The sequence below is a fragment of the Ranitomeya variabilis genome, chromosome 5 (assembly GCF_051348905.1).
Source record: "Ranitomeya variabilis isolate aRanVar5 chromosome 5, aRanVar5.hap1, whole genome shotgun sequence".
Taxonomy (NCBI): Eukaryota; Metazoa; Chordata; class Amphibia; order Anura; family Dendrobatidae; genus Ranitomeya; species Ranitomeya variabilis.
The window spans coordinates 175,337,216-175,363,322 of record NC_135236.1 but is presented as its reverse complement, the minus strand read 5'-3'; the positions used below and the strand labels follow the sequence as shown (position 1 = coordinate 175,363,322).

The 26,107-nt window shown below is 46.0% G+C and overlaps 1 protein-coding gene across 8 annotated transcripts in view; it reads right to left on the bottom strand.

Annotated features, from left to right (window-relative positions):
• The window catches only part of PRC1 (protein regulator of cytokinesis 1), a 33,326-nt gene extending 7,614 nt beyond the window's left edge, over positions 1–25,712 (bottom strand). For 3 of the 8 annotated variants that reach the window (XM_077263552.1, XM_077263553.1, XM_077263556.1), the window contains exons 1-13: positions 25,577–25,712; positions 15,632–15,764; positions 13,281–13,403; positions 11,370–11,603; positions 9,491–9,661; positions 9,256–9,405; positions 8,112–8,259; positions 7,871–8,007; positions 7,572–7,667; positions 6,313–6,459; positions 6,052–6,162; positions 2,967–3,074; positions 327–512 (exon numbers count right to left, since the gene is read on the bottom strand). In XM_077263552.1, the coding sequence (XP_077119667.1) occupies positions 327–512; positions 2,967–3,074; positions 6,052–6,162; positions 6,313–6,459; positions 7,572–7,667; positions 7,871–8,007; positions 8,112–8,259; positions 9,256–9,405; positions 9,491–9,661; positions 11,370–11,603; positions 13,281–13,403; positions 15,632–15,764; positions 25,577–25,587 (1,755 nt within the window). In that variant the 5' untranslated portion in view covers positions 25,588–25,712. Of the gene's footprint in view, positions 1–326; positions 513–2,966; positions 3,075–6,051; positions 6,163–6,312; positions 6,460–7,571; positions 7,668–7,870; positions 8,008–8,111; positions 8,260–9,255; positions 9,406–9,490; positions 9,662–11,369; positions 11,604–13,280; positions 13,404–15,631; positions 15,765–25,148; positions 25,193–25,386; positions 25,527–25,576 lie in introns of those variants that run through there. The other 5 variants (XM_077263549.1, XM_077263550.1, XM_077263555.1 and 2 more) reach the window with 4 other exon arrangements.
• Between the last annotated feature and the right edge of the window lie 395 nt (positions 25,713–26,107).

Genomic DNA, 26,107 nt, shown 5'->3' with positions numbered 1-26,107 from the left:
GCCAAACCCTGGTGGCCGACCTCCATGGAAACAAACTGTACACTACGTAAGATAAAAGCTCTCATTGCAGGGGAATGACAGCAGACAGAAAAAGCAAGTCGGTTTGAAATTTGCTTATTTTCATGCTGCCTAACTAACTATAAGCAATTTAATAACATAAGAATACCCCTTCGAAGGTGAGAAATCTACAAATTTGGCTAGGGTATCACAGACAACTCTGCACTTCTTTAAATAGTTGGTTGATGCTAGTTTTCTTTTTAAGACCCCCCTCCCTGACTGTGTTCTGCTGCTGTTATTTGTGTTTTGTCTAAGAAAAGGTGAATTACCGCAAACTCAGAATAGGTGCTGGCAACAGAATTAACGCTGAGGTTACGCTGGGCAGGAATTGTGAGTTGGCACCCACCGCTCATGGCGGTTCCATTTAACTGCGACATGTTCTCTTTATTCTTTTCCAGTCTCCTTGCTTGTGGAGTCTTGAACGATCTGGTTGGAGTTCGGATAGGCAGTCCAGGCTAAAAAGAAGTGATATCATTAACCAAAGTTGTATGTATGTTGTACGTGTTAAACACAAAAATAATTTAAGATAAGCATATTTCAATCCACCCAGTTATCTTATGTAATATCTTGTATAATATAATAATAATAATAATAATAATAATTTTATTTATATAGCGCCAACATATTCCGCAGCGCTTTACAACTTATAGAGGGGACTTATACAGACAACAGACATTACAGCATAACAGAAATCACAGTTCAAAACAGATACCAGGAGGAATGAGGGCCCTGCTGCTCGCAAGCTTACAATCTATGAGGAAAAGGGGAGACACAAGAGGTGGATGGTAACAATTGCTTTAGTTATTTGGACCAGCCATAGTGTAAGGCTCGGGTGTTCATGTAAAGCTGCATGAACCAGTTAACTGCCTAAGTATGTAACAGTACAGACACAGAGGCTATTAACTGCATAAAGTGTATGAGAACATGATGGAGGAACGTGATTATGTTGTTGTTTTTTATTAATAGGCCACACAGGGATAATTAGGTTAATGCGTTGAGGCGGTAGGCCAATCTGAACAAATGAGTTTTTAGTGCACGCTTAAAACTGTGGGGATTGGGGATTAATTGTATTAACCTAGGTAGTGCATTCCAAAGAATCGGCGCCGCACGTGTAAAGTCTTGGAGACGGGAGTGGGAGGTTCTGATTATTGAGGATGCTAACCTGAGGTCATTAGCAGAGCGGAGGGCACGGGTAGGTTGGTAGACTGAGACCAGAGAGGAGATGTAGGGTGGTGCTGAGCCATGGAGTGCTTTGTGGATGAGGGTAGTAGTTTTGTACTGGATTCTGGATTGGATGGGTAGCCAGTGTAATGACTGGCACAAGGTAGAGGCATCGGTGTAACGGTTGGCGAGGAATATGATCCTGGCAGCAGCATTCAGGACAGATTGGAGCGGGGAGAGTCTGGTAAAAGGTAGGCCAATTAGTAGAGAGTTACAATAGTCCAGACGAGAATGAATAAGTGAGACAGTAAGAGTTTTTGCAGAGTCGAAAGTAAGAAAAGGGCGAATTCTGGAAATGTTTTTGAGATGCAGATAAGAAGAGCGAGCCAGTGATCGGATGTGGGGGGTGAATGAAAGCTCGGAATCAAGGATGACTCCAAGGCAGCGGGCATGTTGCTTTGGAGTAATGGTGGAACCGCACACAGAGATGGCAATGTCGGGCAAAGGTAGGTTTGTAGAGGGAGAGAACACGAGGAGTTCAGTTTTTGACAGGTTCAGTTTCAGATAGAGGGAGGACATGATGTTAGAGACAGCGGTAAGACAATCACTGGTGTTTTCTAAAAAGGTCGGCGTGATAACAGGAGAAGAGGTGTATAATTGGGTGTCGTCAGCATAGAGATGGTACTGGAAACCAAATCTACTGATTGTTTGTCCAATAGGGGCAGTATACAAAGAGAAGAGGAGGGGGCCTAGGACTGATCCTTGAGGAACCCCAACAGTAAGGGGAAGGTGAGAGGAGGAGGAACCAGCAAAACAAACAGTGAAGGATCGGCCAGAGAGATAGGAGGAGAACCAAGAGAGAACGGTGTCCTTGAGGCCGATGGAGCGGAGCATAGTGAGGAGGAGCTGATGATCCACAGTGTCGAATGCTGCGGAGAGATCCAAGAGAATTAGCATGGAATAGTGACCATTAGATTTAGCTGTTAGTAGGTCATTAGAGACTTTAGTGAGGGCAGTTTCAGTAGAGTGTAAAGAGCGGAAACCAGATTGAAGAGGGTCGAGAAGAGAATTATCTGAGAGATAGCGGGTAAGACGGGAGTGGACCAGGCGTTCCAGGAGTTTAGAGATGAAGGGAAGATTAGAGACAGGTCTATAATTAGCGGCACAATTTTGATCGAGGGAGGGCTTTTTAAGTAGTGGATGTATGATGGCATGCTTAAATGAGGAGGGAAAAATACCGGAAGTGAGGGAAAGGTTGAATATTTTTGTTAGGTGAGAGGTGATATAAACAGATGACATCCCTTTTCCTCCAGAAAATTCTATTTGGTGCAAATCTAAAGTGGCTTGTCTTGCTTATCACTAAATTAGTCTGGAGAGTGGAGGTTTTTCAGCAGAGCTATGTTGAGTCGTTAGGGTCACAGCAAGGAGTGGAGCGGTCACAGAACAGGTTGCAAAAGAAACATCAGAAAACTTGGCTGGCCAAGAATCAGATGTTCTGGCCAACTAAATCTGCTGACCACAAGGGAGGTCTGGGCTAGAAGTTAGGAGCAGGCTTACAGAAGTGGGCAGAAGTCGGGCAGGGCCATTTGGCACAGGCCTCCCATGGAGGTACACCACTGGATAGGCACACATATATATGTAAAAACACAGCATAAGCTTCGTGAAATGCAGACATGCAAAGCTAGGCAGCTGAAGGTGATAGATAAATATAATAAGACTCTAAAATTATACTAATGAGATCAACTGACCTTCCCGCCACTGGGAGGTGGACGTGACACAGGCGAGTGGCACACTGTTCCACCGAATGCAGAACGTAGCGTGGTGTTGGTAGAATTGGTAACACATGTGCCATTAAGCTGAGGGGGAAGAAGCAAGCAAGTTAGTGCAAAGAATAGGTAGGAACAAACTGCACATGCATCGCAACGTGACTTGTTAATATATAGTCATACTCCGTATTCACTACACTGGTGGAGGATGGATGGCAGTGCGAGCATTCTGTCAGCATCAAGAACGCAGCTTAGGTATCAGGTTTAATTAATGGGCTTCTTATAACCTGAAAATACACTTTTCTTAAAAAGAGTTGTGATGTCGTTTCCCAGCACATCAGGTGGCTAATAGTGCTGTGGATCCCTTATTCTTTAAAAAAAGAGGGTCTTTTACCAGTTTGAGCATGTGAAACTGACCAAATCATGGAATACTGGCTGCAGAGTTTAACAAAGTCATTTTTATTTTTTTTTCCCTCATCTCCTTTGTAGAGATTTTAGCTTGTAAAGTTTAGATTCTAAGTTCCCCTTCAACCAGCGAAAGTTTGCGTTTGTCCCAGCAGGAGTATGACCAATCAAAAGCAGGAGGCATCATTAAGGAGATTTTAAAAAAAAAAAAAAATTGTTCTAGAGATGGTCAGACCTGGCTTTTTCTGTGTGAGACCTGAACAGACAGTGCTGTGAGATGAGAGCTGCAGAGGTGCTTGCAATGACACAGCTCTGCTCTACAAAATTTTGCGTTTCCATGTGGTCGCCACACACGTCAAATCGCCGCATGCGGAGGATCTGTTTATACCAAGGAAGGTGACGGGCACAAGGGGGCATTCTTTGCGTCTGGAGGAGAGAAGGTTTTTCCACCAAAATAGAAGAGGATTCTTTACTGTTAGGGCAGTGAGAATCTGGAATTGCTTGCCTGAGGAGGTGGTGATGGCGAACTCAGGTGAGGGGTTCAAGAGAGGCCTGGATGTCTTCCTGGAGCAGAACAATATTGTATCATACAATTATTAGGTTCTGTAGAAGGACGTAGATCTGGGGATTTATTATGATGGAATATAGGCTGAACTGGATGGACAAATGTCTTTTTTCGGCCTTACTAACTATGTAACTATGGATGCATCCGCATACAATGCATGTCCCTGCGTACCCAATGTTAAAGATAGGTATGCAGGACGCATACAGAAGTAGGCAGGGCATAGGCGGAGCTTCAGGGAGGAAGTATGCAGCCATCCTGAACGCAAATGTGAACCTAGCCTAAGTGGAGGTATTTGCTAATATTATTATTACATCTACTACATATTGGGATATGATCGCAATACCCCTTTAAGGAGCAAAACCAGCAACCCACTAGTTAGCAGATGATAGGAAACTGTGCTATGGATGTCAGTTTTAGATTTCTAAAAGTATTTCCATGTGAAAACTTAATAATTTTTTATCTCCAGAAACTCCCCTATAACTCATGCCAGTGTTAAGTCTGGTCATAGCCACAAATTGAGAAAATTCTGTTGGGGAAAAAATATAAAATAAAATGGAGTCTTCTAAAAGGGATGCTTGTAGATTGTGAGCCCTCGCGGGCAGGGTCCTCTCTCCTCCTGTACCAGTTGTGACTTGTATTGTTCAAGATTATTGTACCTGTTTTTATTATGTATACCCCTCCTCACATGTAAAGCGCCATGGAATAAATTGCGCTATAATAATAAATAACTAGATGGGCATTTCCTGAAGGAAATACATGGTGCTTGAACAGCGCTGCCAGCTTTACAGCAGCACTTTTCACACAGGGGACTGGGGGGCGCACTTACTTTTGCACCCGGGGGCGCACTTACTTTTGCACCCGGGGGCGCACTTACTTTTGCACCCGGGGGCGCACTTACTTTTGCACCCGGGGGCGCACTTACTTTTGCACCCGGGGGCGCACTTACTTTTGCACCCGGGGGCGCACTTACTTTTGCACCCGGGGGCGCACTTACATTTGGTGGGCGGGGCCCCTCGGCCTCCGATTTGGTGGGCGGGGCCCCTCGGCCTCCGATTTGGTGGGCGGGGCCCCTCGGCCTCCGATTTGGTGGGCGGGGCCCCTCGGCCTCCGATTTGGTGGGCGGGGCCCCTCGGCCTCCGATTTGGTGGGCGGGGCCCCTCGGCCTCCGATTTGGTGGGCGGGGCCCCTCGGCCTCCGATTTGGTGGGCGGGGCCCCTCGGCCTCCGATTTGGTGGGCGGGGCCCCTCGGCCTCCGATTTGGTGGGCGGGGCCCCTCGGCCTCCGATTTGGTGGGCGGGGCCCCTCGGCCTCTGATTTGGTGGGCGGGGCCCCTCGGCCTCCGATTTGGTGGGCGGGGCCCCTCGGCCTCCGATTTGGTGGGCGGGGCCCCTCGGCCTCCGATTTGGTGGGCGGGGCCCCTCGGCCTCCGATTTGGTGGGCGGGGCCCCTCGGCCTCCGATTTGGTGGGCGGGGCCCCTCGGCCTCCGATTTGGTGGGCGGGGCCGAGGGGGCACTTACTTTTCACACACGGGGCCGGGGGGGGGGGGGGGGGCACTTACTTTTCACACACGGGACGAGAGGGTGTCAGTCACTTTATTCTGATGTTTGACTTTGATAAATGATCATGTCCTAAAATGGACACCGTACATTTGCATAGCTGCCATCTTTGGAAGGTCAAGTTGGAGGTAATGGAAAGTTCGCCATTATTTCCTATGGGAATTTTTTTTAAAAAAATGCGATTTAAATAAAATCTACATATCAAATCGACTATAAAAGTCATAGCACACCTGTCCCCACCGAGGCCTTCGAAACGCCGCCTGAACGGGGTCTCTGCGCCGAGCGGTTCGGGCCGCATTAATTGCAGAAAACGCGGCGAAGAATAAGAAAATATAAGAAATCGGATTACAATATGTTGCTTGAACCTAGGAGGTTCAAGCACCATAATAATAATCCTCTCATAGGATTTGAATAATTGGACATTGAAAATCTCATCCAGATAAAAAAACCCTTCTCTTCACTGCACACTGTATGGAGAGTGTTACATGTCACTACACGGAAGGTTACACTATCATGAGCGCAGTACAGCGCGGAGCGGACCTTGCGCACTTTACTTGGTGTAGTTGTCCCAAGCACTCTTCGCTTATTCGGGGTTCTCGGGGCGCTTCCATAATACATTTCCTCTTCTAGCTGACGACTCTTTTTCATTAACTGCATCAAAACAAAACACATTGTTAAACACATGAACCTAAACAAATCACCTATGTTCTGTACATGGCGCCTTGCAGCATGCTGGATACTAAAGGTATGGAGAAGCCACGTTATCATGGGCGCACTATGCTGAGGAATACGTCTTCTCACCCGCTCTTGCTTCTCTCTTTCTTTCTCTATGTGAAGCTGATTCCACTGCTCTGAGACATAGTCCATAAACTTCTTTCCATTCATGAAGAACTCCTTCCCTTGTTCCTCCTCCCACGCTGCAATGCGACCTTTCAGCTCCTCCTCCAGCTAAGAGGAAACAAGCCAGATGGTTAGATATTTTATAAATGATATATGTGCTTTATAGTAAAGGGGTTGTACATTTAGTTGTTCTAATTTCACAAACTAGCTAGCACAGCGAGTGGTTGGTGAGAAAAACAAACAAAAACACATGCTTACATACCGATCCTCTGCTGCTCCTCCCCAGCACTGCCTAGGTTCCCCGTCAGTCTCCCCCCCTTCCTCTTTCAATAAGGTTGGCGCATGACCACTGCAGCCAATCCATGGCCACAGCAGTAAATCATTTGGGAACGGATTCCTTCTGTTTTGATTTTAATTCTGGCCTCAGAAGACACAAAGGGAACTTGTCATGTGCTGTCCCTTCTGGTAAGACGAGAGACCTGTCCTCCAGAAACCAAAGGCCGGCAGGGAAATGGGGAGAGAGACAGGAGAGCTGGGAGTGTAGTGCTCACTCCCCCTGCACTTGCAATTAAACCTTTAAGCCTGGATTTCTCTAGAATTTCCAAATTAAAACTACTACAAACAAGGTATGGATTTAGTCAGCATGAAAGGGCATTTACACACATTCCTTTGGCTATGGGGTCTAATATCCTTTATGACAACTTCCTTTTAAATAAGCACTCCCATCAAAGTTTTTATCTTCTTAATAAATTGAAATCATAATATTATATAGCACTGTGTATTTATAATTGCTCATGTTGCCTTTCTACCCAGCTAATTCTTCTCTTTTCCTTTAGGTCTATGACATCACGTGATTAAGAACTGACTAGCTGAATCCTTCTAAGCTCTATGTAGAAACAGGAGGTCAATTTTGCCTGTATGAGTTGTCAGGCATATCTACATAAATCAGAGAAAAAAAGAGAATTATCTGGGTAGAAAGGCAAAATGAGCAATTGTAAGTACCCTTTTGGGCCGAAACGTTGCATCACTTGTCTACCTCAACTGTATTTCACCATGTGATTTTTAAGGCTGGAATTTCTGGTGTTTCAAAATCTGGCATTTTCTATGGCTTTGGACCTTGTGTGTGTGTGTGGGGGAGGTCTAACCAAGTCAGCACGGAGTGCCAACGGTGCATGAGAAAGACTACTGGACTAAATAGATGTTAATGTGGGTTTCCTTACTTTTGGAAGCATTTTCTGCAACTTTGCCCTCTGTTTTTCTTCTTTTAGGAGGTTCCCTCCCCGATTTGTGAACCTGTTGGGGTCTGTCGTCTTTTTCTAAATTAAAAAAACAAAACAAAACTGAATAATCAATATCCATCTTAATAGCTACATTAGCTACTAAACTTATAAATCTCTCATAAAACAAACAAAAAACCATCAAAACTATAACAAGTTTGGGGGTACATATAAATGCATCAATGATCTATAAGGGGATCAACAGTGCAAACACCATTAAACAAGTAGCAGAATTTACTTACATCAAACTCCAGGAATAGACGCCAATTTTCTTCCCATTTCTGAACCCCCTCAAACATCTCTTTGTGCGTCTCATAATACTGCTTGATGTGTTCGATCTCGGCATCGTGAAGGCACAATAGTTCTTCGCTGTAGTCCTCTAAGAGACAAGTAGCTTTCAGTTACATTCTGCCAGCAATTAGAATAATCCAAAACTAAAATAGTTTTAAAAAGCTGGGAAAACAACAAGATGAGCAATCTCACCGTCATAAAACGGAGCAAAGGCTTGCCTCTGTTCATTGCTATAAAAACATTTATCCCAGTAGGACGACAGCTCAGCTCTAATGACTTCAATGACATTTTTAATATTCTGCAGCTTCAGCTCCTGTAGACGATCCACTTCATCTTGTAACTGGAAAACACACAACCACGTTACATTTCATCTATGCGAAGAAACCTTTGTGTACAATTGCAGTGTGGTTTCACTTTCCCGAATTTTTAACATCTTGGGCACAAGACTCTTCAATACAGAAGGATCATGGATGCAAGAAACCAATTTGTAAAGAGGAACATGTTCTGCCAAGAAGATAAAGCAGGTACACAAGGGGTAAATGGAGCAAATAGATTTCTCAAATTGTTAAAGGGAACCTGACAGCTGGATTGGGCATCATGTATCACTGGCTGTATGATTTGAGCCACATGTTTAATTCTGACACGGAGCCGCACAAAAAACATGTCGGACAGGCGGCAGCCTCTCCCGCCTGCTGCCAGTGATTGACAGGAGACTAGCTGCCGGGAACAGCATGTCCGGCTAGTAATTCAGAGTTAAACATATATAGCCGAAATCACGCAGCTACTTTCCAATATATGCATCCCGTGGATCAGGCAGTATTTACCAGCTGTCAGGTTCTATTTAAAGGGAATCAGTCAGCAGGTTTTTACTATGAAATCTGACAGTAACATTAGGTAATGACAGAGACCCCAATTCCAGTAATGTGTCACTTAGTGTACTAGGTGCAGCCGTAATGATAGAGTCACAGTTTTCTCTGCTGCAGATCTCCGTTGTTGGCCGACAGCTCTCTGTGTACAATGCATAGTGACAGAGAGCTGGTAATCAGTGCTGGGGGGGCGAGGCAGGACTAGGAGGCATGAAGGCAGTTGTCCTGTAGTAGTAATCTACTGCTTACAAAACACCGATTTGCTGTTTCAATACAAACAGTCTAGAAAATGATATCCCTGGAATCAGGGTCTCTGCTCCTATATTATAGTGCTTTCAGATTACATAGCAAAAACCTGGCAACAGATTCCCTTTAATCGATAAAATAAAAAGTACTGTCCATATTTGGCCAAAAGATAGGAGTTATTAACCTAACACATTAAAAACAACATTTATAGAAAGAATTCTTACCGCTTTTATGGTTTTTCCTTTCGATCCAGTCATATGAACTGAAAAAGCCTCCCTTTCCTCTTCAGAGATCTGAAGTCTTTCCCATAATTCAGTTATTTTGGCCCGCAGTTCCTCACATAAGGACTTATTTTGTTGGATCTGTTCCTCTAACTGCAAACAAGACATTGTTACCATTGTTTGCCATAAAAATGATAATTGGAATTTAAAAGAAAACAGGGAAAAATTAGGCTCTGACCTGAAAAAGTAGCTGATGTAAAGCTTCAAGATTTTCTTTGGAGAGACAGAAGGCCTCCTCTTCTTCACACACCACATCCCTCTCGAAACTTGTGTCAGGTAAGTGATCCAATTCTTCCATACACACAATTATGTGTTTCTTGGTTTTCACAAATTCAGCTTCACGCAGGTCCTATGGTGTTAGGAGTTAAAAATAATCATAAAAACACAAATTCTATAATTATATATTTATTACAGACCAAAACTTTGGACACCTCATTTAAAGATTTTTCTGTATTTTCAGGACTATGAAAATTGTACATTCACACTGAAGGCACCAAAACTATGAATTAACACATGTGGGATTATATACTCAACAAAAAAGTGTGAAACAACTGAAATTATGTCTTATATTCTAGGTTCTTCAAAGTAGCCACCTTTTGCTTTGATGACTGCTTTGCACACTCTTGGCATTCTCTTGATGAGCTTCAAGAGGTAGTCATCGGGAATGGTCTTCCAACAATCTTGAAGGAGTTCCCAGAGATGCTTAGCACTTGTTGGCCATTTTGCCTTCACTCTGCGGTCCTGCTCACCCCAAACCATCTCGATTGGGTTCAGGTCTGGTGACTGTGGAGGTCAGGTCATCTGGCGTAGCACCCCATCACTATCCTTCTTGGTCAAATAGCCCTTACACAGCCTGGAGGTGTGTTTGGGGTCATTGTCCTGTTGAAAAATAAATGATGGTCCAGCTAAACGCAAGACGGATGGAATAGCATGCCGCTGCAAGATGCTGTGGTAGCCATGCTGGTTCAGTATGCCTTCAATTTTGAATAAATCCCCAACAGGGTCACCAGCAAAGCACCCCCACACCATCACACCTCCTTCTCCTCCATGCCTCACGGTGGGAACCAGGCATGTAGAATCCATCCGTTCACCTTTTCTGCGTCGCACAAAGACACGGTGGTTGGAACCAAAGATCTCAAATTCGGACTCATCAGACCAAAGCACAGATTTCCACTGGCTAATGTCCATTCCTTGAGTTCTTTAGCCCAAACAAGTCTCTTCTGCTTGTTGCCTGTCCTTAGCAGTGGTTTCCTAGCAGCTATTTTACCATGAAGGCCTGCTGCACAAAGTCTCCTCGTTAACAGTTGTTGTAGAGATGTGTCTGCTGCTAGAACTCTGTGTGGCATTGACCTGGTCTCTAATCTGAGCTGCTGTTAACCAGCGATTTCTGAGGCTGGTGACTCGGATAAACTTATCCTCAGAAGCAGAGGTGACTCTTGGTCTTCCTTTCCTGGGGCGGTCCTCTTGTGAGCCAGTTTCTTTGTAGCACTTGGTGGTTTTTGCCACTGCACTTGGGGACACTTTCAAAGTTTTCCCAATTTTTCGGACTGACTGACCTTCATTTCTTAAAGTAATGATGGCCACTCGTTTTTCTGTACTTAGAATTTGTATTATGGCAAGAAAAAGCAGCTAACAGTCTATTCACTAGGACTATCAGCTGTGTATCCACCAGACTTCTGCACAACACAACTGATTGTCCCAATGCCATTTACAAGGCAAGAAATCCCACTTATTAAACCTGACAGGGCACACCTGTGAATTGAAAACCATTCCCGGTGACTACCTCTTGAAGCTCATCAAGAGAATGCAAAGCAGTAATCAAAGCAAAAGGTGGCTACTTTGAAGAACCTAGAATATAAGACATAATTTCAGTTGCTTCACTCCTTTTTGTTAAGTATATAATTCCACATGTGTTAATTCATAGTTTTGATGCCTCAGTGTGAATGTACAATTTTCATAGTCATGAAAATACAGAAAAATCTTTAAATGAGAAGGTGTGTCCAAACTTTTGGTCTGTACTGTATATACAAATGTTGTCATAAAGTATGTGTGTGAACCTTTTCTGCAGAAAGTGCTGACAAATGTCTCCTGAATTGATCCAGCTCGTCCAGACTTGGCACGCGGTGGCCTTCTACAAAGTAGGACGGCGTACACAGGATGTCACACAAGCTTTGATCACGCTGCTTTAACTGTTTTAGCTCTTGCATTCTTTCCTGCTTTTGTTTCAGCATGACTTCTACTCGTGTACGTAAATCCTTCTCCACCTGCAAGATGGTGCTTTCCTCATCTTCCTAGAAAAAAAAGAAAGAACCTAGGTCTCAACACCAATTCACAACTATGCTTTTCAGAACAAAATGTAATTAAACCATTAAAAATGTGAAACGTCATGAGCAGGTGTCCCTCAGACTGCTGTAATAATAGGGTCAGCACCTAGAAAATATATAGAAGCTAATAATCTATAGATGTCCTGATCTGGGATATTCTGCCCATCCCAGACTGATGACGCAAGGACATAGAAAACTCTTTCTTGCTTGTGAAGGGGGCTAATAAGCCAGGACCGGTCTCTGTCTATGCAGCCATGGTAATAAAGAAGGAGGCCGACCCCGTCACACACAGAACTGATCATGTGAGGACACGACACTTTCTCCTGTGTCGAGCTAAAGCATAAAGTGGAATGGACAGGATCCATCAATGGCAGCTACTGAGGACAGCTTTGATAATACAAGTTTTATATATTTATATTTAGAACACTAGTAAACTTTTTTGTTCATCCCCTTTAACATAGCAATGTTTTAATGAGGAAACCTTTCAGTGGTATCCAAATTCATTTCTGTGGAATGGCAGAACTCTACAGAGGGGGAAATGGAGCAAGCGGCCTTGATTTCTGCAGTACTAATTTTATTTATTGGTGGTCACATATCCTGGGCTGATACAAAACGATCTTTAGGTCAGCCCAAGACAAGTCATACATGCTGATGTTATTGAGGTCTACAATTAATTTCTTAAAGGGGTTGATCACTGCTGGACAAACTCTTCTCAATCAATGTTTGGAGCCGATAAGGTCAGAGCAGCAGCAGCCCTGACTACCTTTTGATGTTCGACTTGTCAGATGGCGGGGATTGTTATGCCAGTGCTGATTGGGCGCAGGGCTCATGTCATAACAACCACATGAGCCCCAGGAGTGCGAGGGCCGACACCGCTGGAACGCCGCGAGCACCAAAATGAGTATATGTGTTTTGTTTTTTTTTAATCGGCACAAAACATTCAGAACAAGAAGGGGCCGTCCAGGTAGTGGACAATCCTTTTAAAGGGAACCTGTCACCCCCAAAATCGAAGGTGAGATAAGCCCACCGGCATCAGGGGCTTATCTACAGCATTCTGGAATGCTGTAGATAAGCCCCCGATGTAACCTGAAAGATGAGAAAAAGAGAGGTTAGATCATACTCACCCAGGGGCGTTCCCGCTGCGGTCCGGGTCCGATGGGCTTCACGGTCTGGGTCCAAGGCCTCCTATCTTCATACGATGACGTCCTCTTCTTGTCTTCCCGCTGCGGCTCCGGCACAGGCAGTACTTTGAGGGCAAAGCAAAGTACTGCAGTGCGCAGGCGCCGGGCCTCTCTGACCTTTCCCAGCGCCCGCGCACTGCAATACTTTGCTCTGCCCTCAACAGGGCAGACAAAGTACGCCTGCGCCGGAGCGTGAAGACAAGAAGAGGACGTCATCTGATGAAGATAGGAGGCGCTGTACCGGACCGTGACACCTATTGGGCGGGACCGCCCCTGGGTGAGTATAATCTAACCTTTTTCTCATCTTTCAGGATAGATCGGGGGGCTTATCTACAGCATTACAAAATGCTGTAGATAAGCCCCTGATGCCGGTGGGCTTAGCTCACCTTCGTTTTTGGGGGATTTTGGGGGTGACAGGTTCCCTTTAAGAACAGATTTCCCATACTAGACATTATATACTTACTTCAAATGGAGGAAGGTGCAGCTCCTCACAAAGATCATTCAGTTCTTTTCGGCAGACATCGATGCTTTTTTGCAGACGATCCTTCAAGCTTTCCTCTTCTTTAATCATTTGTGTTAGAAGGATCTAATACATAGAGGTCATACTGTAAAACACTTGTTCTACCGCCATCTGAAATAATCTTTTAAAGGACCTTGCAATTGCTCAAAAATATTGAGTTAAAATCCCCGCACTCCCGTTTCTGCTGCTCATTTGTTGCTTTTGGATCACACTACGTGTAAACCGACAGGGTATTATGTACTTCTACTACTACTACTTTTCTGGGGACATGCACTTTCACCGCTCCCTCCCAGATGCTGCCATAGTTCGGTAGTGTCTAGGATTGCTATATCATCTGCCATGCGGTGATTGACAGCATCTGCAGGGGAGGGCTGAAAGGGCATGCCCCCCAGGGGCTGAAAGGGCATGCCCCCAAGAAAAGACTGAAGAAACTGACAGTTGGACCGCAAGCAGAGATTTCACATATTGCACTCTAGAACCAACAAACGTGAACATCTCTGCAATGGAGCAATATAGTACAAAATGGACAAGAACAGGAGAATCTGAGAGCTCAAGGAAATTGTGCAAGTGACAGGTCCTCTTTAAAGAGAAGAAATGACCATTTATGAAGCAACATTTCTGAAGTACTCTTTTACATTATGCTGTTCCTCTGTTATTCCTCTTTGGTTTTTATTTATAAATATGCACATGGGCATTACCATTTTGCCTGTCATATGGACTTGTCCCTGCACAGTTCAACATTATCAGCACTGATTGGTCAGATAAAATGAAACAAGGCAGATGGGAAAGGATTTCATCCAGCACTATGGAAGAAATAGCCTCAGTTAAATAAATATGTGTATTGTAGAGCTTACGCCGTTAAAAAATTGTTAACAAGAGGAAAAATTCTGGTTAGCGCATAAATTGGCCAATTCACGTGTACCCAGCAGCCACGATAAGGCGATCCTTGTTGCTGGGAACCTGCCTGTGTGACCTAGCAAAATTTTCCTCTTGTTAATCATCTCATGGTATGGAAATATTTTGAAATTAATATAATGACCTGTATAACCTACTGGAATGGCAGCATACGATGAAGGATTTTATGTGGCATTCAAACCATTCCTAGATCTGTGCCTATTAGCACAATGGATATAGGGGAGTGCAAATACATAAGCATTTATCTTAACACCGGTACACACTCACTACACTTAGATAGCGCTTTGGTTTTTTCCTATTACTTTCTTCTTTTCAGAATTTTAGTGGTCCATTAAAAAAATTGTCAAAGTAGCGAACATATGAACCTTGCGCGTTTCGGACTGAATACTAGTTGTTCCATTTTTAATAGCGTAAACTCTACAATAAACAATATGTTCTTATATAAATGGTGCTGGATGAAATCCTTTCCTACCTCCCCCGTTTCATTTTCACAGTCAGGCTATGCTGGACAGACCCAAACTTGTCACTTCATTCATACATTTCTATGAGGACAATCAGAGGAACAGCACAGCACAGAGGTCTGAGAATAGAGACTTCACAATTGTTATCTCACAAATAATACAAGTAGTTACTAAGCAGACATGTCAGGAGAGGCGACAATTCCGCATGATAGTACGGCCTCCCCAAAATCCAGTCATGACCATTAAAAGGATTTATATCTAAAATGTAATAAGAATACTAATCCATCAAACTCTGATAATCACCCTATGGGTCACATGAGCAAATGAATCGGACAAGTGCAATCCGATTAAAAAAAAATAAATATCGGATTGCACTCGGCCCACTATGGGGCAGTGCACATCTGCAATTATGTTCTCATGCTGATTCAGCCTACGAAAACAATCACAGCATACTGCGAGAATTGGACTGCATGCACCCATACAAGTCTGTGGGTGTGTGAAACATCGTACTGCACTCGGATGTCAGCAGAGTGCAGTGCGATTACCGCAGAATTACTTTCTCCGTCTCCTCCACCTGTGCTCAGAGCACAGACACACGGTTCACACTCGCAGCAGAGCAGGAGCCGAGGGTCCTTAGCTTATCGCATCCGATGCCATACGCTGGTGTGACTCCAGCCTAACTAACGTGACCAAGCAGTGGCATGGAGCCTATACAACAGCATAGCCCCCCTACACCTGATTGTATGACCCCCGTATTATGGAGATATCCTCCCCTAATATAATCCTCCTGGGGGGAATCCTCTGTAATACGATGATTAAATATAAGACAACTTTTTTTTTCCTGTCGGAACCTCAAGATACAAATTTACAATAAATTTGTGAGTATTCTCTCTTAATAAAAGTGAACTTAGTCCTTACGTTTATGTGTCTCTTGACGGTATCTGTCCTTTGCAACCTCTGGTCTTCTGGTATTCCAATTTCTTCCCAGATATCTCGAAGACGCGCTAATGCAGAATTTAAGCAGGCTACAGACTCAGCAGCAATCGCCTCGCTACAACACACAAGAGATAAGAAGGTTACCTGTCAGCCAGCGACGTGGAGACAGCGCCATGACCAAGAGCAGCTAGAACTGTGCTGTGACCAGGAGAGGAAAGGCAGCCAGAATTCACAGGACTCGCCCCACTTAATGACCCTCCGACAAGCCTACACCCAGGAATAGGATTATATGTCAATCTTTATCAAAACTGCTGCCTTCCCTGGATTTACAAATCTCTTATTTCGTCACGTAGTGGCTCCTTATTGCTCATTCAGTAGTACTGAACTGGCTCCATGTGCACAGCGGACGGGTGCCCGAGCGGCCTTTACATTGCAGGTGTTATTCTGGGGCATAAAAAGGACAAGAGTAATGCATGCTGATTGTTTCCAGGCAGAAATCGGTCCATGTGCATCGGCACACTGGCTATAAAGAGATCATGTGCGGTCCTTGGCTCTCCATGACAGTTTATCTGTTCACCTGAATGAGTTGGTGAGAGGAGAATGGCAGCTACAGTCTCTGCTATACACAGAGGGACTCCTGCATCAGCGCCGGCTGTCAGTCAGTGCCGGGCTGCGGTTACAGCTGCTGCTCACTGTATACTGCGCGGTGATTGAAGCAACGCCGGCCGCATCCCAATGACTGAGAGCCAAATGCTGCCGGAAGGAATAAGGCTAAGTGCACACGTTGCAGACTTGCCGCAGCAATTCCGCAACTCCTGCCGCTGGGGTATATTGCATGCGGAATTGGCATGCGCATTCCCGCTAAACACTAGCGTTTTACAAGCGTAATTAGCTTGCAGAATGCTAGCGTTTTACAAGCGATCTGCAGCATCGCTTGGAAAACTGACAGGTTGGTCACACTTGTCAAACAGTGTTTGACAAGTGTGACCAAGTTTTTACTATTGATGCTGCCTATGCAGCATCGATAGTAAAAGATATGTTAAAAATAATAAAAAAAAAAAAAAAAAAAGAAAAATTGTGATATTCTCACCTTCCGGCGTCCCCCGTAGGCTTCCAGCTCCTCGTGATGCTCCCTTTCCCAGTAATGCCTCAAGGCAATGACCCCAGATGACGTAGTGGTCTCGCGAGACCGCTATGTCATCACAGGTCATTGTCGCAAGGCATTATTGGGAACGGGAGCATCGCGAGGAGCTGGAAGCCTACGGGGGACGCTGGAAGGTGGGAATATCACAATTTTTTATTTTAATTCTTTTTTTTTTTTTTTACAATTATATGGTGCCCAGTCCGTGGAGGAGTCTCCTCTCCTCCACCCTGGGTACCAACCGCACATGATCCACTTACTTCCCGCATGGTGGGCATAGCCCCATGCGGAAAGTAAGCGGATCAATGCATTTCTATGTGTGCGGAATCCCCGCAATTCCGCACAAAGAATGAACATGCTGCATTTTTCCAGAATGCGATTCAGCCGTGGAAAAAAATGCAACATGTGCACAAAAATTGCGGATTGCATTCTAATAGTAGGATGCTAAATGTATGCGTTTTTTTTGCGGTTTTATTGCATTTTATAGCGAAGAAAAATGTGAAAAATCCTGAACGTGTGCACAGAGAATAAGGCCACGTGCACACGTTTGCAGAAAGTCTTGAGGATTTTTCCGGACTGATTTTGGTAAATCCGCAGGTAACCCACACTGCGGATTTCCTGAGGAATTACTGCGATTTTTTTGCGGATTCCACCTGCGGATTCCTATTATGGAGCAGGTGTAAACCGCTGCGGAATCCGCACAAAGAATTGACATGCTGCGGAATATACCACGCTACGTTTCCGCGCTTTTTTTTTCTGCAGCATGTGCACTGCGGATTTTGTTTTCCATAGGTTTACATGGTACTGTAAACTCAGGGAAAACTGCTGCAAATCTGCAGCGGCCAATCCACAACATGTGCACATAGCCTAAAGCTCATCTCCTGGTAGCTGGGCAGCTTCAGAACACTAGTAACCTGCAGATTAACCCCACATCAGCAGGTTACTAGCATTTAATTTTTACACGACTTGTTCCCTTTAAGAAAAATCTGGGTAACTATTTTGTCATGGCCTACTGGCAATGGTGAAGCTTAGGAATCAGCAATGCTGAGAGGCTGGTGAGGCCACAGAAGAAAAAGGCTGAAGAGTCCTCCCTTACAAAAAGCCTCTTCCTGCCATCTCTCTAGTGTCCTCCCTGTATACTTCAGTGTCAGCTCTCCGGGCCAGCGCTCGCCCTGCTGGAACGTTTAGGTCTCTGCTTGTGAGACCTGCATCAGACTATGATCACATCTGGGTCGGAGCCGACATCACACACACATCGCCATTTCTCAGGTGATATATTGTATATAAGAAAGCAGTCTGTTAGACGCCAGGTGGATGCCTGTGTGTGTGTGGACCAAAACATTCTGTGCAGAAAATATTTAAGAGACTCGTGACTGAATGAGGAATTAATAGTGGAACTATAGTGAAGATCATGAGTAATGGAAGGAATGATACAAGACGGCGCACACTAATCACATTGTGCACAGAACATGAGCACATGACACAGGAATGTAACGGCCGCACTGACACTGTAACAGCGCTCTGCTCCACCCGTAACACAAGGTCACGTCACTCCTCATTGTCTGTCTGGAAAGGTTTATATTCAGTTTACACCTGAACCAACCAAACCTCAGGAGAGAGAATATGTGTCCACTTTCCTGCAAAAAAGCTATATCAAAGTCATTGTTCAGGGCTCCTCTGCTGACCAAACAATGAAATTACCCATGTTCCGAATATTCCACCAGTTTATTTTTGTAATACATAAACTGTCATCTCCCATTCCCTTTTCATTACGTCTTACAGAGAAGGATCTATTCAGGTTTATAAATAACCTCTCACATTGGAGCTGACAATTTCACATCGCACAATTTTTCAACCTGGGAAAAGGAGCATTGTAGATCCCCTTACCATACAACGTGAGGCCACCTTCAGACAGCCATAGCACGGGTCTAACCTGTCTCCAACGTGGATAGAAAGCGAGATCACTACAGGGGCAGGAACGTGACAGAAGCAGTGAGTGAAGGGGGCTGGCTGACCGCTAATTTCAATAGCTAGGCGAGCCTTCTTCATGGTTTATACCTTGCAGAACAGGTGCTGGCTTAGCTATGAAAATAAGCAGGATGGTCGAAAGGCAACCGAGTGTATCAAGGCTCAGAGGGCAACAGGGCACCAAAGCCATTAGAAATCCATCAGTAGGTATCTGACTTACTATTTAACGTTCATTGAAGCAGAATTTGGAAAGGTTGGGAAAGTCCTTTAATGCACAGGTTATTCACAGTCCACTGCAGAAGGTGAAGGCCGACTACACTGGAAGCTTATGGTCTTAAAGGGCCAAATGCCATGATGAGTAAACGTGTTAAGTCAAAAGGGAGTTATTGATCTTAAAGCCTGAGCTGAAAGTCATTTACCGCAGAGTCAGCTATTCCCCCAGAGACCCCCAATTAGGATGCAGGATCGGAAATTTACAGAAAACAGTAACACATGGCTTTCCTGATAAATCCACCACACCCCGGTGCTCTCTGCTGGGCAGATCTCAGGCATTATTGCGGAGTTTTTCTGCTTACTCAGTTTGACCTCCCACCAGATCAAAAGACGCAGTAGAAATCCGGAGGCCCCAAGATACAATGAGTGGCTGTATTTTTCATCATTGTAACTCTGGCTTGAAAAGGCCAAATATGGCTGAAAGGTTGCTTTTTCTTGCTGCCAAGTAATTTTAAGGATGGAATACAAGTTACGTTTTTCCACACAAGATTGCGTCGGTGCCTCGGATTTCCTAGATTTCTATCCGATCACCAGCCTCAGCACCACGTGAGACCAGTGAGCAGCTGTGATAATCACGCAAGTAGTCCAGGACATCATCACAGCAGTGCCAGTGGTAGCCAGACATATCACTGGAGGACGGACCAACGGGGAGCACTGAAGCAGTTTTATTAGGTCAATAATCTTTCATTTTTATTTTTTATGAAAGAGGTTGTTCACTACTTGGCCAACCCCTTTTTACTCTCCATGTTTAGCCCTGTCTCTCGACTTATAAGTGCGGTGATCAAGAGGCTGTCAGGGCTGCGGCTGCTCTCTCGCTTCCACTCGAAGTTCAATTTGTCCGAAGGAAGGGACAGCGACACCGGAGCAGATTGGGCGCAGGGCTCACGGGTCATAATGATACCCGGGAATGTAAGTGCCGACACCACTGGCATGGGAGGGGAGTATAAGCTTTTCATGTTTTAACGGGGCCAAACATGGGGAATGAGTAGAGGTTGCCCTAGTAGGATAAGTAATCACTTTCTAATTGGTGGGGGTCCGATTGTTGGGATCTTAAAATGCATGGAATTGCAGCACCACAACATTCTAAAAAGTTCTTCTATACGAGAAATAATAGAATATAGGAGAAATAAATACTTAAAGAAGTATCAGGACATTTGGCCCCTAAATCCTCTTAATTACCGTATGTAAGGTATGGGATGAATAAGTATTACACTACGGTACTTCCAGTTTGCCCGCTTCCCCAGTTTCCAGCACCGCTCCAGTCCTCTTCTGGCCCACATGACTACTCTTCAGCTTTGCCAGCTCACACTGTGTAGGTCAGTGCTGCTTTTCCAGTTTTAGGTCTATGAGAACCTAATGCTAGCGCTGTAGGCTCACACTGAGAAAGCTCCACACACAAACTGTGTGACCTGGCTAGTTTTTCAGGTTACGTGGTCAAAAGAGCACGAGAGCGAAGCTGAAAACCAGGGAAGAAACCATTACCATTTTAAAACCTTTGCACTACATAATAAGGAGAGATTAGGGGAACAGTTTTTTGCTGAGACATCTCCAACTAAGGCCCCACATGGCAGAACATGGAGGCCTACAGGCCCATAGTAAGGATCTACAAGAGCTATGTGCCACCATACATACAGCAATGCATGGAGATTTTGGTTTGGAACTTAAAGGCACTGTTTAGTTACTGAGAAACACAGAAAACATAAAAAAAGACCAGACGTAAAATGAGAAATAGCCAAGATTCTCAATAACCACCTCGCTCCTTGAGGACTTGTCCAAAAAAAATATCCTTATGACCTAGGCTATATTCACAGTTTTTGAAGCCAAAAAAAAAAAATGTTTGTTTTTTTCCTGAAGAGGTTTAGAAGATTTTTTTTCCTGAATCTGTTAGTGCAGCCTTTTGATTGGCCAGTGCCCACCTGGGAGCAGGTTCCATCCGCATCAATGAAAATATATGGATTTTTTTTTCCCCACCAAGCACTTGTCAAAAAAATTCTTTGACAAAAAGAAAAAAAAAAAAAAACCTCAACAAACTCCATATCTGAAAGAAAGCAAAGTGGATGTGCCATAGAAAAGAATGGGAAGTGTTTTTTAACTGTTTTTGAGGAGGATTATGGAGACGATCTGCTCAAAAATAAGGGTGTGAACAGAGTCCGAGGGTTCATTTGCAGAAATTTCTGGTGTTTTTCAAATACATCTGAATGAACTTTGCAGAAAAAAAACAAAAAACCTGTGCATATGCTGCAGAAACATCCCTGTTCTGATGTAAGGAACAGATTTCTTTCAGAGATTTCTGCTACAGATGTGTCACCTGTAAGTGGCATCTATGGCTGCCTCCTGGGGAAACCTACAGGAAAACACTCAGGCTTTGTCCACACTTTAAGAAGGGGTGTGCTTGTCACCGGTCATTAAAAAAACAAAAACCTGCATCTCTAATTAGTGAGGCCTTATTCAGATGTCCGTGATTTGTTTCATAGGTAAAAAACACAGACCGTTGATCATCAGTGTTTGGAAGCTGACTTTCATCAGTTTTTGCCACCAGTCATTTTCTAGTATAAAGAGTAAATAAATGACAATGTTAATGACAGACAGATCAAATGTCATCCGTGTGCTCTTCTCCGCAGTGTGGGATCTCACCCTAGATAAGCCAGTACCTGGGTGCGGCAGCGCTGCAGAATGGCTAGCCAATGTGTAAGGTCAGCTCTGGGATTCTGCACCCACCCCAACCACTTGTGCTGGGTCTCACCAGGGACAATGCACAAGGCTGGAGACATTCAGCTCTCCCTGCTCCTCTACCCAACCCTGCAGAGCAGATGGATGGATGGATCAGCTACCAGGGATACGAAACATAATAATGGCTGCTACAGGCAGTCACAGTGTTTATCAGGCTACAGAGACCGTTCCTAAAACACATTATCCCAGAGGCACTCGGCTTCCATAGTAAGGCCGGGTTCACACTAATGCTAGGAGTTCTGTGGAGTGTGTGAACACAAACTGACTGCTGAAACCAAGCACAGCACCTTGTAGAGACATAGCCCTAATTAAAAAATAAAAATAAAACAATTATGGACCTTTAGGCTGTGTGCACACGATGCGGATTTAGTGCAGATCCGCAGAGGATTTTTCCGCGCAGAAACGCTGCAGTTCCACAAAGTGATTTACAGTACAATGTAAATAAATGAAGAAAAAAAAGCTGTGCTAATGGTGCGGAAAAATCCACATTAAAAACGCAGCGGATCAAAAGAAGTAGCATGCTACTTCTTTTGTGCGGAACTGCAGCGTTTCTGACCCCTTCCATTATAGAAATCCGCAGGGGTAAAAAACACGTCAAATCCACAACAAAAACACACAAAATCCGCATAAAAAAACGCGTCAAATCCGCACCTGCATTTTCTGCCAGGAGATGCAGATTTTGTGCAGAAAATTCTGCACCCCAATCCGCAACGTGTGCACATAGCCTGAGGCCATGTGCACACTTTGCGGATTTTGCTGTGGATCCGTAGCAGTTTCCCATGAGTTTACAGTACAATGTAAACCTATGGGAAACAAAAAACGCTGTGCACATGCTGCGGAAAAAAACGCGCAGAAACGCAGCGGATTATATTCCGCAGCATGTCACTTCTTTTCTGCGGATTTTCACCTGCTCCAATAGGAAACTGTAGATGAAAATCCGCCGAAGAAACCGCAGTAAAAACCGCAACGGGTTTTCACTGCGGATTTTGGAATTCCGCTGCGGAAAATTCCGCAAAGTGTGCACATAGCCTTAGTGTCCAGACCTGTTGGTGAGTTTTCCAGAGATCGTTCTTTATTTAGATGTGATGAGGCGCTCAGTGCACCCTTGTTATGGCCAAACAGATCCGTGCACCTTCCCACCCATCTCCACCCTCCTCGTTCATTCAGACCGGCAATGTTCACACCGTTCTTGATGATGGGATGGGCTGAAGTCAGACGATCCAGAATTTAGGAGCAGCTCCAAGTTGCGCCTAATTTTTTTGTGACTTTTTAAAACTTTTACCCCAGAATTCAGGAGTGAAAGCTTTGATGAATCTGGCCCTAAGGGTAGAACTTGTATTAGCGATATGTCCCCTATAAGGTGCTGTGCTTGGTTTGAACAATCACGCTCTGACAGATTCTCTTTAACTGATAAAAAAAAAAATGGATATGTCCTATGATGGGACCAGAGCCAGATGGGCTGTATGGACTATAATGGAGTCTATGTGGTTCCCTTCAGGTTGTCCATTAGTGATGAGCGAATATACTCGTTACTCGAGATTTCCTGAGCACGCTCGGGTGTCCTCCAAGTATTTTTTAGTGCTCGGAGATTTAGTTTTCCTCACCGCAGCTGAATAATTTACAGCTATTAGCCAGCATAAGTACATGTGGGGATTCCCTAGCAACCAGGCAACCCCCACATGTACTTATGCTGGCTAACAGATGTAAATTATTCAGCTGCGGTGAGGAAAACGAAATCTCCGAGCACTAAAAAATACTCGGAGGACACCCGAGCGTGCTCGGGAAATCTCGAGTAACGAGTATACTCGCTCATCACTATTGTCCATCATTCTAACAGAAAGAAACAGCTGTAAGTTGCGCTTTTACTTCCGGGAAAAGTGATGGCGCTTGTGACAAAAGTGACATCCTAAACAAAGTGCCTCCATTTACTGATGGGTAGACCACCACCTACTGATGGGTAGACCACCACTAGATCTTAGGTAGATACTCAACGGTTCACTGCATGTGCAGGACTTCGGGGCAGTTCGTGATGACATCTAGGCCCAGGTTACATCACAGTGACTCCAGGCATGACCCAACACAATGATACAAGTCACATTGTACCAGCCTGACCTGAGTGACTGTACTGAGGGCACACTCAGAGGGCCGATTACCAGTGGCAGCACTGTGCCTACTGACAAAATCTGTAGACAGGTTCTCCTTAAGCAGTATGACATTGATCAAACACCGTGCAGGGCCGCACAAGGTGTCCAGGCTGCAAAGTACATTTTAGTGTTAATATTTACCCAGGAGTCAGATTCCTGAGCAGTGATGGCCATCCCCTATAGACGTGCTGTTAGCTGCACAGTGGGGTCTCCTCTGTAGGACTCAGCCCTCAGCAGATTCAGGACTCTGGGAAAGCTGGGTGACTGCCTCTGTGGTCAATGTTTGCAGGGAAAGTCAGGGCAGAGCAGGGACTGCAATCAGCGCCTCTACATTCTGCACACAGGGACCATGTTGTCCCGGGGCAACAGGTGACCCCCTCCCCCCATATTCCCCCTGTGCACAGTGGCATCATGCCCATATTCCCCTTGTGCCATCTAACCCTTGGTCCCTCCTGCCCCCACACTGCACCCTCCTGCCCCCCCACACTGCACCCTCCTGCCCTGTGCCCCCCACACTGCACCCTCCTGCCCTGTGCCCCCCCACACTGCACCCTCCTGCCCTGTGCCCCCCCACACTGCACCCTCCTGCCCTGTGCCCCCCCACACTGCACCCTCCTGCCCTGCGCCCCCCCACACTGCACCCTCCTGCCCTGCGCCCCCCCACACTGCACCCTCCTGCCCTGTGCCCCCCCACACTGCACCCTCCTGCCCTGTGCCCCCACCACACTGCACCCTCCTGCCCTGTGCCCCCCACACTGTACCCTCCTGCCCTGTGCCCCCCCACACTGCACCCTCCTGCCCTGTGCCCCCCACACTGTACCCTCCTGCCCTGTGCCCCCCCCACACTGCACCCTCCTGCCCTGTGCCCCCCCCACACTGCACCCTCCTGCCCTGTGCCCCCACCACACTGCACCCTCCTGCCCTGTGCCCCCACCACACTGCACCCTCCTGCCCTGTGCCCCCACCACACTGCACCCTCCTGCCCTGTGCCCCCCCCCACACTGCACCCTCCTGCCCTGTGCCCCCCCACACTGCACCCTCCTGCCCTGTGCCCCCACCACACTGCACCCTCCTGCCCTGTGCCCCCCACCACACTGCACCCTCCTGCCCTGTGCCCCCCCACACTGTACCCTCCTGCCCTGTGCCCCCCCACACTGCACCCTCCTGCCCTGTGCCCCCCCACACTGCATCCTCCTGCCCTGTGACCCCCACACTGTACCCTCCTGCCCAGCCCCCTTTGTACCTTGCCTGGGTGGCGACTCCCGGCCTCATTAGCACAGAATGCAGCCTCCCTGTATACAATCACCTCTTTATGCCCCGGTTTCGGGGGAGTGGCATGGAGCCCCACAGCGTACAACCTGCACCAGGATGATGCGTGCCCGTGCTGGGACTTGTGGTTCCACTCGAGGCCACATACACGGATAATATTGACCACCAGAAGTTAATAACCGGGAGATGCCAGCCCCGTACTATGATCACACCTTGCCAGCACGGCGGGAGGCGGCACTAGGCCCCTGGTACCATCACAGCTGTCGGTGACACAAGACGTGACCATGTCCCACACCTGCACCGTGCCCGTACACCTATATGCTCTGTGTCCGGCAGCTCATACAGACACAGGACCGGCCGGCACCCAGCGGGTTAAATGTTAATGAGCCAATTACCGCTCACCTTCTCCTCATGGCGGCGGCGGCGCTCCGCTCTGCGCTGTATACGAGGCTCAGCCGTTTCTGACACAACCGTTTCCAGTCCTCAGTCGCAGACAGTAACTAACTTTTCAAATTTGCCTCGAGAACGTAGCTCTCCGCATTGTGATTGGTGGGTGACGATGACATCACAGGTTCCCAAGGTAACGGCTGGAATGACAGCTACAAAGCTCCACGCCTCAGTCAGGAATGGGAAACTGCGCATGCGTCACTGGGCGGGTGGGTGTTCATTCAAAACTCCCAGTCTGTATGGTATTATTACTGTCTGAGCGACGTGTGTATGTGTACAGTGCGCAGCCGCTGCCAGGTGGGGTGAGCCTACAATGTATGGGCCCCTGCCAGGTCCTGACTGCACATACCACCCGCTCACTAGGGTAAATGCCAGAAGGTATGGGCTCCTGGCAGGTATATAGTATTGGAGCCAGCAGAAGGTATGGGCCCCTGTCAGGTATATAGTATTGGAGCCAGGAGAAGGTATGGGCTCCTGTCAGGTGTA